Genomic DNA, 12,608 nt, shown 5'->3' on the forward strand with positions numbered 1-12,608 from the left:
CAATCTACAGTGGTATCGTTAGTATCCCAGGTCTAAACCAGCGTTCCTGATTCTCAGCACGAAATCAGGATATGTCCAGAAACTTGTCCCTCTTTGCCATCCAGCTCAGGTTCATACAGACCGCGTGGATCTGGAGATCTCTACTGAAGTGACAGACTGTTCTGTACTACTCTGCCATAGAGCCCACAGTGACAGGAAACACTTCCTCATACAAAAAGCTGACGGTCTGACACAAATTTGCAGATGGTATATACAGTATAGCATGGTATAGTATTGTGGATCTATCGAAAAAAAATGTCTACAGCAAAAACTAGACATTTTCAGATAGAAATAAAGTCTAAAATAAACTGAGGAGGAGGCCAATAGGAACTGAAAATCCTTAAACAGAAGAAGAGTTACATATCCAGTTATCAGAGGAGGGGCCTCATAGTCAAACACTGGTATAGGCTGGGTATACCTGCAACCATGAGGATGTCTCTGTAGAGGAACTACTCAGCTCTCTCACTGTCTTATCTCTCAGTCGGTTTATCTAGTCTGTGTCAGGATGTCACTCAAATTACTGTTTCTCCTCTCAGCATTTATAGGTGAGTGCTGAATTCACAGCTTAAACCAAATAACATTTTGAAAACAGTGACATTGCTTTTTTCAGTTAATGATTGCATTAAAAACGAAGTGGTATTTTAACAGAACATTTCTATTATTTCTCTTGTCATACTTTATGGGCACCTAACCCATGTATTGTTTATCATTTGGAATAAATATTAACACAATGACAATTCTTATGTTGTTGCAGGTGATAGTATGGAGCAGGAAACAATAACTCCAGTTAAACCTGAAGTCAATGCTCTCCAAGGAACAGACATCACTCTCTCCTGCAACTACAAGGGCAATGTTAACTATCTTCAATGGTACCGTCAATACCCCGGATCCAGACCAGGATGTCTTCTTTTGATCCTACAAAGCAGCATGTATGTACAGAATACATCCATTACGACTCCACGACACACTGGTAGACTGAATGAAGAGAAGACCCGTGTTGACTTGATGATCTCATCTGTTGAATTGGAAGACTCTGCTCTGTACCACTGCGCCTTGCAGCCCACAGTGACAGGAAACCCAGACACACTGTACAAAAACCTGTCAAGACCCTTGGGGATGAACAGTGCATTGTGTTCTGATCAATCAGTTATTATTTAGAGTACATTAATACATATATTTTTCCCTGCATCTCCACATTAAAACACATTTAATATAAATATTATTCAGGAAATAATAATTAATATTGTCTGCATCTTCCTGTTCTGATATAACATGATCAAAGATACCAGTCTGAATAAATATAGAATGTGGTGTTGTTTTGCTTCAACACATTTGTGGTGTTGCTTTGCTTCCTTTTAGCAAAGGTTCACAAACTTTTTCAATCGGTGACCCCATTCCAGGATTGTGGAACATCACGCGATGTTTATTCATGTGATATTTGAGTGACAAAACATTAACAATATCTATGGGCTAAAAAACATTATAAAAAAACTTTGGCTGACATGGGCTAGTTGATCTATACATTTCTGACAAGTTATAAATAGCTCTCTAAGGTATGCATTGAATAACAAGACAAGAGGAACTGATGATGCACTACGCATTTTTGACATTGCACCTCGTGCATTCTACTATTACAACTTTCAAGAATAAGTTTCAAGCTGGACTGGCTGACCCCTCAACCCACAGTTTGGGAACCACTGTTTGGAGGATTAATGGCAGTAATTGTCTTATTCTTCTTATTTTGGTGAACAGCATACATTTTGAGACAATACCAATAGAGGGCAGTCATGAGCTGAAATGTCTCCATTCAGAACTACAGCAAAATCATGAAGATGACATTTAGCATCAATACAACCCAGAACTCAATTACCCAACCACCTTTAGTGTAGAGAGGTGGAGTTACAAAGTCAATGAGTGCTTTGACAGTACAGTATGTAGTCTACAATATGTTTTAGGAGAGGATAGTGATACACTCTTACTTGACAGCACATAAAGGCTGTCATTCAGTCCCCATAACAATGTTTTTTGCAATTCTACTATTTTCAATGTTCATTGGTAAGTGCATAGGTGTGCGCTGCAGTTTTTGATTGCAGACATATGTCGATAGAGCATTTATGGTACATGAATTGCAATATGATTTATTCAAAACAGGTTGAACATTATTTATTTCAGGTTGCAGTAATGAGGAGGAAATAATATCAGCCACAACTGAAGAGTGTGTATTTGAGGGTGAAGGTGTTACTTTATCCTGCAACTACACTGGCTCCTACACTACTGATACTTTACTGTGGTACCAACAATACACCAGATCAAAACCAGAATTCCTGCTCCTCATCACTGAAGGAGGGTTAAAGACACATAATGAATTGACCCACCCTCGACTGTCTGTTAAACTGAATGAAGATAAGACCCATGTCTCAGTGCTGTTTGTCTGTCTGTTTCTCAAAGGTCTAACAAGATGTCGCTTTTCTCATTTGTAGTCTTTTCAGTTATTATATGAATGAAAAACTTGCTATTTTCTGTGAATTTAATCTTACAGTTAATGAAGAATATATTTTAATCCATAAATGTTATCGTAGTACAATAATATTGTAGATGTTAATTTCATATTTCAAACAGTAATGGAACATTTGTTAAACGTCAGTTACAACATACAGTACAATTCAATTCAATACAATGCATTACCATAATTGTCCATTTGAAATGAATAAAATGTCAGAAACAATTATTGAATACAATACAGTACAATTCAATTCAATACAATGCATTACCATAATTGTCCATTTGAAATGAATAAAATGTCAGAAACAATTATTGAATACAATACAGTACAATTCAATTCAATACAATGCATTACCATAATTGTCCATTTGAAATGAATAAAATGTCAGAAACAATTATTGAATTGTTCATGAAAATGTGTGTTGTAAAACCATTCTCTATGCAGGTGTCAGTTGTGAGGACCTCACTCCACTCAAGGAAGAGTACTGTTTAGAGGGAACCCCTGTTACCCTGTCTTACAACTACTCCAGAACAGCTACTTGTGGAAATGATGTCTATCGGAATCACCAAGACACAGCACAAAGGCCAGAGTTACTCCTGTACATCTCAGGTTCAGAGATGATAAAAATAGCAGATCCTCTGACCACTCAAATAACTGAATGAAGAGATACACAGTTTGGATCTGTAGATCTCCTCTGCTGTAGTGACAGACTCGGCTCTGTACTACTGTGCTGTGAGGCCCACAGGGACAGGACAATTCCTTCCAATTTGATGTGTATTCGTATTCTGCTACAGTCTCTACAGACACTTAACCACATCATATACATACAATATGCATGGATTATATGACATCATTGCTCTCAACATGGACTTGCTCAGTGGTTTGGTCCTCTGGTGGTAAATCCATGTACTGCACTCTATAGAGGAGCATACCTGAAGCCAACTGACTGGTAACGGACCAGACAAACTGCTCTTTTGGTCTGGGTCACTAGATATAAAAATAAATTAAAGTTTGTGCATGTAAAATAATAAATGATTCATGTGAGGATTTAGTGTGTTTTTTCTCAGAAGTTCCTCAACATTTAAATGCGGTCAGCAAAGTGAAAGTAGAGTATGAAGGGTTTTCTTTATATTTACCCACAAACAACCATTTCTGCAGCTCCTGGCTGATCTTCAGGTGAGGTACCTTCTTATCCTACATGTGCTACCCACTACACCTCCTGAAGGATGGGTTGATCAGGCCCAAGTTAGCCAGGTGGCTCGTTCACTGCTTCTCACTCTTCAGCCACAACCACTGAGATGTTCTCTCTGCCTCCTGATCAGTTATATGACATATCTTCTTTGTTTGTGCTCCTCCTATAGACTGTTCTCCACAGTTATGAAGTCCAGAGACAAGGTTTTTCAATGTATAATAATGATACAACAGTTACATCTAGTGTTCAACATTCTGCCCAACAAGGTGAAACCTTGACATTGCTAGTATTTTCAAGGGTAAGTTACTAGTGAGAGTCAATAGGTGTCAGTGGAGTCTCATAGTTTGCTTCTATTCCTTTAAGCTACAGATATCTGTTTTGTTGCATTGGCTGCGTCTCATTCCACCACGTCAGCCTACGGCGGTCTTCTGCATCTGCGGTGGAAGATGGCCGAGCTACAGCGGTGTTTGAAAATCGGTCTTCTCAAAAAAATATCTGTAGTGTCCGAACGGTTTGGCCTAGAAAACTAATATGACCACTCTTTAGAAAAATGAGATTCTCACGAATATGATGGTGGTCTCTCCTCTGGTCTTTCCTCTGTTTGGGCTACAAACTAATGTGACCCAACTGTTTAAAAGGGGAATTCTCACAAACAAGATGAACAATGTGTAAAAAATGTTTTACAAACAGTACCATTCAAACCAGTCAAGCATCTGGATGAATGAGTAGGTATGTCCAAACTTTTGACTGGTACTGTAAATATTTCCTGTGGTTTCTTATATCTCCTAGCAGACACTTGAAAATGTTATTCCTTAAAATATTTTTTTTATATAATTTTTGGTCATTTATCAATGTGTTATTAAGTGCGTTTCTACGGGAATTGGTAGTAAAGACCAAATTCTATATTTTATAAAATCATTTTGTTATATATTTTTTATATACCTAAAGGGGTCCTACAATTCCAAATCAAAAATAGTGAAATGATCCATGGTATGACCATCTTAAAATAATTATATATGTCAACTTATAACCCCTCCCCCTCACCAACGTCAATAAAACAATTGAATATACAATAAGCTCCTCCCTTACTGCCGAGCCCCACAATTATGACACTTCTCAGCTACAGTGGATGGAACATAAAGCCAAAAACAGTCTATTCTTCCTCTATACAAGAATCATAATGTCACATTGGCTTAGGAATACTTTACTTATCCTAGTTGCATGCTATTCTGGTACAGTATAATGCTCCTTCTTCCTGTAGTCTTTGTCTGAATTTGAGCTAATAAGTTACTATACAATTATTGATTCATTATCATTTAAAAAACTATTTTACCAACTTTTTCAGATTGTGGAGGTGAAGAGGGTGTTGACCAGCAGAGTGGACATGTTACTGCCCTTGAAGGAGGACTGGTAACACTCAGCTGTAACTACACTACCAGTAGTCCATCTCCTAATCTCTTCTGGTACATCCAGTTAACTAGGGACTCTCCTCAGTATGTCCTGAGAAGAGATCGTTATTCAGAAGGAAGCAATAGTGATGAGTTCAAGAAGAGGTTTGATTCCAGGCTGAATTTCACATCTAGCTCTGTCCCCTTGACCATTCAGAGGTTGCAGCTGTCTGACTCTGCTGTGTACTACTGTGCTCTGAAGCCCGCTGTGATGACAAGTGATTCAGTCACTGTACAAAAACACATAGAGTGTAGCTCATTCAGACAATGTGACAAGCTTCTCAATGTTTGACGATACACAGAAAGAGGAGGAGACAAGGATTTCATAGTCTCATAATGGCCTAGTTACATCAGAGTGGTATTACTCTTCTCCCACTGATCTCACAGTAGCAGGCATGGGACCCTGGCTGAGGAATTTACTGATTATTGCTGTATTTTGTTATGGTATTATAATGTTGTTTAGTTAATATTATTATTATCTTATTTGTTTCCGTCCTTTTCTACAATCCCTTTCTTTTTTCAAACATGTTTTTCAGGTTTTTACTTTTATTAATTTTATGCATTTTAATTCCCTCTATCATGTTGCTTACCTCCTCTTTCCTCTAATACAAATGTGTGTCCTTTTCCAGAATGCAGAGGAGAAGACACAGTCACTCAGCCACCAGGAGATGTGATCTCTATTGAGGGAGAACAGGTCACACTGGACTGTCAATTTGAGACTTCAGATATAACAAATCTAAACCTGTTCTGGTACAAGTACGAAGCAAATGACTTCCCAAAGTTTATGCTGGGCCGTTTTTCTTTTGGAAGTATAAATGCCACTGAATTTGATGAGAGATTTTATGCCCATCTAAAAACAGACTCAAAATCAATACAAAAACTAGTGTATCCTTGGCAAAAGTGTAGAAAAAAATAGAAGCCTTACATCTGTGGTAGGTGTGATGTTAGCAGGGCTGTACACCTCACACAGTGACACACAGAAGGACATTTCAGAGGAGAGTGAATGCATCCAGTCTGAAGATGGAGAAATAAACCAGTGTATTGATCATTCTGATTATGACTACAGGTAAACAACACCTCAACATTTGAACTCCTTGCATCTTTATAATCAGATTGTTACATTATGGTATTGGTAGTAAAACATCTTTGGTGAAGTAAAGTCATTTAAATGTGAATAATTAGTTGATTTCTAAAAAGTCTTAAAGAATAAGCATGTGTTTCAATTACTTTTATTATATGTTTTTCTCTGCAGGAATGGTATCTGGAGATAGTGTGACTCCTGACAAGGTGGAGTACACCCCCACTGAGGGATCATCAGTGTCTCTGAGCTGTACATATGAAACAAGCAGCGAGTATATTTCCCTTTACTGGTACCGGCATTATTCTAACCAGGCTCCTCAGTTTCTACTGTATAAAGGTGCCAGATCAAGGAGCTCTTGTGAACATATCCCTGATAAGAGATATAAATCCACAACATCCTGGACATCAACTAAACTGGTCATAACAAGCCTAACCCTGACAGATTCATTTCTCTACTACTGTGCTCTCAGGGATTGTTATACCCAGTGATACATATACAGTGAGGGAAAAAAGTATTTGATCCCTGCTGATTTTGTATGTTTGCCCACTGACAAATAAATGATCAGTTTATAATTTTAATGGTAGGTTTATTTGAACAGCGAGAGAGAATAACAACAATAAAAAATCCAGAAAAACGCATGTCAAAAATGTTATAAATTGATTTTCATTTTAATGAGGGATATAAGTATTTGACCCCTCTGCAAAACATGACTTATTACTTGGTGGCAAAACGCTTGTTGGCAATCACAGAGGTCAGACGTTTCTTGTAGTTGGCCACCAGGTTTGCACACATCTCAGGAGGGATTTTGTCCCACTCCTCTTTGCAGATCTTCTCCAAGTCATTAAGGTTTCGAGGCTGACGTTTGGCAACTCGAACCTTCAGCTCCCTCCATGGATTTTGTATGGGATTAAGGTCTGGGACTGGCTATGCTATGTGCTTCTTCTTGAGCCACTCCTTTGTTGCCTTGGCCGTGTGTTTTGTGTCATTGTCATGCTGGAATACCCATCCACGACCCATTTTCAATGCCCTGGCTGAGGGAAGGAGGTTCTCACCCAAGATTTGACGGTACATGGCCCCGTCCATCGTCCCTTTGATGCGGTGAAATTGTCCTGTCCCCTTAGCAGAAAAACACCCCCAAAGCATAATGTTTCCACCTCCATGTTTGACGGTGGGGATGGTGTTCTTGGGGTCATAGGCAGCATTCCTCCTCCTCCAAACATGGCGAGTTGAGTTGATGCCAAAGAGCTCCATTTTTGTCTCATCTGACCACAACACTTTCACCCAGTTGTCCTCTGAATCATTCAGATGTTCATTGGCAAACTTCAGACGGGCATGTATATGTACTTTCTTGAGCAGGGGGACCTTGCGGGCACTGCAGGATTTCAGTCCTTCACGGCGTAGTGTGTTACCAATTGTTTTCTTGGTGACTATGGTCCCAGCTGCCTTGAGATCATTGACAAAATCCTCCTGTGTAGTTCTGGGCTGATTCCTCACTGTTCTCATGATCATTGCAACTCCACGAGGTGAGATCTTGCATGGAGCCCCAGGCCGAGGGAGATTGACAGTTATTTTGTGTTTCTTCCATTTGCGAATAATCGCACCAACTGTTGTCACCTTCTCACCAAGCTGCTTGGCGATGGTCTTGTAGCCCATTCCAGCCTTGTGTAGGTCTACAATCTTATCCCTGACATCCTTGGAGAGCTCTTTGGTCTTGGCCATGGTGGAGAGTTTGGAATCTGATTGATTGATTGCTTCTGTGGACAGGTGTCTTTTATACAGGTAATAAACTGAGATTAGGAGCACTCCCTTTAAGAGTGTGCTCCTAATCTCAGCTCATTACCTATATAAAAGATACCTGAGAGCCAGAAGTCTTTCTGATTGAGAGGGGGTCAAATACTTATTTCCTTCATTAAAATGCAAATCAATTTATAACATTTTTGACATGCGTTTTTCTGGATTTTTGTTGTTATTCTGTCTCTCACTGTTCAAATAAACCTACCATTTAAATTATAGACTGATCATTTCTTTGTCAGTAGGCAAACGTACAAAATCAGCAGGCGATCAAATACTTTTTTCCCTCACTGTAAGACCCTGTACAAAAACCTGCATAACAAAATGCTTTGTTGCTTTGTGGATCATCATGAAACATCAAACCACAATTTGATATTATAATGGCAGAGGTTGAGATCAGAGATGTGTTGTCACACCTGTACTTTGTGCACTCACCAGGTGGTCTAGTGTTTCTCTGTCTTCATATTCAATGTACTGTGAGAAATATGTATTCTTTACCCTTCAATCAGTAGTCTATAATTTCACTTAACGTAGGCATGTTTTTTTTTATGTGACAAAGTGCAACAATATTATTGTTTGTTGTTACTCCTCACAATTTATACCACTTGGTGGTGTAGAAGGAAAGTCAGCCTGAAGGGGGCAACCTAACAAAGCACACACACCCCTGAATCAGAGGATGCCATACAGACAGACACCTCCCCATGGTCTACTACTGCATGTAATACAGAACAACATGAAGCATCAACAGTAGGACAGAGGGTGTCAAAGCTATGTGATAGATAGATCAGCATTGTTCTGCTCCTTACCTTTTCCACTTCAAACTGACTGACTAGTCATGAGAAATTGGCTGATCCTGCATATTCTGGCTGCATGCTGCTGTGGTATAACATCCCTCTGTTCATCTGTCTCTTTCTGTGCATTTATTCATTTTATATATATACATTATTATTATTATATGTTGTGAAGATATATTTATCTTTTTTTTCAGGTTGCAGAGCAGAAGAGAATGTAAGACAGCCAACAGAAGATGCACTGGTCGTAGAAGGACAACCAACAACACTCACTTGTCTATTTGATACAGCTGATCTGTCACCAAATCTCTTCTGGTACAAACAACAAACAAATAGCAACCCCATATTTATGCTGAGAAGGGATAAGTTTTCACCTGGGGAAACTGCTACGGAGTTCAAAGAGAGATTTGATGCCCGTCTGAATTTCACAGCAAAATCTGTCCCCTTGACGATCCAGAGGTTACAGCTGTCTGACTCTGCTGTGTACTACTGTGCTCTGAGGCCCACTGTGACAACAGGATATACAGCTCCCTTACAAAAACACACATAATTGAGGCAGAGGAAAGGAAATGCCTTTTATAGGTGACAGTGAGAAACCAGGGGAGTCATTCTGTCATAACTCTACTTGTGTTCACCCTTTTTCCTGTGTTAAATAACTGTTAGAATAATTTGTATGTGTTAGAATAATGACTAAATTGTTCCACTCTGAAATTGTAGGATAGGGGGAAATGTTTGAGAATCATGGGAAGATAAAACCAGGGTGTGGGGAGATTTGTTAGTATTGTAATACTTGGATGTTATAGTCTTTAGTAGGGATGTAAACAGAGTGAAGTTGTATAGTAGGTAATAGGAAATCATTATGGGGTTTCAACCCAAGAGGGTCTCAATGGGGGAGGGGAGGTGAAAGCCTTGAAGAATGTGACAACTTTTATGGTTCTTTGTGGTTAGTGGAAAAGTACTGGTTGTTTGAGAAGGGAGAGGTCTAAAGATAGGAATGTAGGTGTATATTATAAAAGGACTGAGTCCTAATTTTTGACTTTAGAATGTTCTCTGAATAAACTGTACAGACCTTTTGCAGAAAGCTGAGTCCTTGCCTAATTATTCTTAACCCAGTGTCTTACAAACCTTGGGGATTAGTCAAAGCTTATTGATTGTTAATTATTGTCATTGGGACTCAAAATTCCCGTATCAATAACACTTACCATCATGTTACTAGGATCAATTTAAGTATATACACTAGTGGGTGAGATTGATGCTATTCTTCATATCCAATCACATAGCCAATGTAATTACTGGAGATATTACTGTGAAGGATATTTTGTCCATTTTTAATACAATGAATAATGAATAGAATTGTATAATAATTTCCTGAAAATAATTCCTGTTTTCATATATGTTTTACAGGTGGCAGTCATGGGAATGACATTACTCCAACAACAGATAAGATAATAATAATAAGATATTTCCACTTCAAACTGACTGACTAGTCATGAGAAATTGGCTGATCCTACATGTTCTGGCTGCATGCTGCTTTGGTTTAACATCACTCTCTTCATCTGTCTCTTTCTGTGCATTTGTTCATTTAATTTATATTAATTATTATTATTATACGTTGCCATGGCTGTCGAAAGGAGCGGACCAAAATGCAGCGTGGTTGTAGTTCCACATTATTTATTTCAACAGTGAAACTTAATGCAATACATAAATAAACGTTGAATGTGACAAAACAACAAACCGTGACGCAGAGAGACATAACCACTACTCAAAATATAATCACCCATAAAACACAGTAAGAAAAAACCCTACTTAAATATGATCTCTAATTAGAGGCAACGAGGACCAGCTGCCTCCAATTAGAGATCAACCCCCCCCAAAAACATATAAATAGAAAAACTAGAACTTAAACATAGAAATAGAAAACATAGAAAAACACAAAAACACCCCCTGTCATGCCCTGACCTACTCTACCATAGAAAATACCATCTTACTATGGTCAGGACGTGACATACGTTGTGAAGATATATTTGTCTTTTTTTTCAGGGTGCAGAGCAGAAGAGAATGTAACACAGCCAACAGAAGATGTAATGGTCATAGAAGGACAACCAACAACACTCACTTGTCTATTTGATACAACTTCTCAATCACCATATATCTTCTGGTACAAACAACTAGTAAATATCAACTCCATGTTTATGCTGAGAAGGGATTTTCACCTGGGGAAACTACAAATCTCTCCAAAGAGAGATTTGATGGCCTTCTGAATGTCACAGCAAAATCATTTCCCTTGAAGATCCAGAGGTTACAGCTGTCTGGATTTTAGAGTAAATACGAAGATATTTCCTCATTTCAAATACATCAGTCTTGTAATTGATCTGTCACCTATTCTTATTTGTCGGTGGCAGTTTTCAGCAGACCATCCAGGCAAACCAACATTAAGTTTATGAAGAGGAGGGTAGTTTTGCTTTCCTGCAACTACTCAGCATACAGTGATTTGTGGTATAAACAGTATCCAGGATCAGCACCCCATTTCCTCCTCTTCATCATCCATGCCTCTAGGACTCTAGTGAGAGCTAAACCTCCATACTCTCACCTCCCTGTTAAACTGAACAAAGAAAAGACCTGTGTAGATCTGGAGATCTCCTCTGTTGAAGTGAGAGACTGCTCTGAACGACTGTGCTGTAGAGCCCAAATTAACATGAAACAGAGAAACACTGTACAAAAGCTATACGACACTTTGCACTGTACTGCTGTGCTGTGACGTCCACAGTGCCGCAAAACTTACTGACTCAGCAGAGCTGAATTTCATGGATTTACAAGCATCTGCTGTCTTCTGTTAGACCACAGTGCCATCAAGTGGATTCTCTAGTGAATAAATCAATTGTATATGAAACGTCTTTGATTCTACATTGTCAGTAGGAGGAGCTAGAGTATAAAACAGGATTAGATCATGAATCCTCAAGATAAACATGATACTACCATGAAGATCATAGCCAGTTGATGCTGTGCTTTTCATCAGCAGCTGGTGCTTATTCTACACATCCTGTCATCTACAACGTTGTTCTGTTCACTATTACTCTTCTTTGACTTGATAGGTAAGTAATTACATTTTCATTGAAACTGAGTGTGATTATGTTGAGAGGTATTTTTCAAATCAAAGATCATGAAGTTAATGCACTACATGAGGATACATGTTTTTACTTTGAATACTTTTTATCTTTACACTGCATTTGGAATTAATTCATTTTTCCATATGGGTTTAACATATTAAATATAATATATGTTTTATGTTTTACAGATCTCAGTTATGAACAGGTATTATCACCCTACACTGATGTAGAAGTGGCTTCAGAAAGGGACCGAGTAACTCTCTCTTGTAACTACACCTCCTCTGGTAACACTCTTCTGTGGTATCGACAATATCCCAAATCAGCACCACAGTTACTGGTTATGGAGTATGCAGATATTACGCCAGGGTTCACTCTAAATCATGACAAAAATGCCAAGCGTATGGATCTGGAGATCTCCTCTGCTGAAGTATCAGACTCTGCTATGTACTACTGTGCTCTGAGGCCCACAGTGACAGGAAACCCAGAAACACTGTACAAAAACCTAACAACACACTGTATATCGAAAGAAAGACATAACAGAAAACATTTCACGCTGTTTGTCTATCTGTTGCCCAAAGGTCTAGCTAGATGTGACTCTTCTCATTTGTTCTCTTTTCAGCTTTTTTAGGTCATTTATTGTATGATTGTGATGGGAG

The 12,608-nt window shown here is 38.6% G+C and overlaps 1 gene segment (V, D, J or C); it reads left to right on the forward strand.

Annotated features, from left to right (window-relative positions):
- Positions 1–394: 394 nt before the first annotated feature.
- Positions 395–1,366, forward strand: LOC115156950 (T cell receptor alpha variable 17-like). The segment is given in 2 exon segments: positions 395–584; positions 794–1,366. Coding segments are annotated over 2 exon segments (444 nt in total).
- The last annotated feature ends 11,242 nt before the right edge of the window (positions 1,367–12,608 follow it).

Source organism: Salmo trutta, chromosome 21 (assembly GCF_901001165.1).
Source record: "Salmo trutta chromosome 21, fSalTru1.1, whole genome shotgun sequence".
Taxonomy (NCBI): domain Eukaryota; kingdom Metazoa; phylum Chordata; class Actinopteri; order Salmoniformes; family Salmonidae; genus Salmo; species Salmo trutta.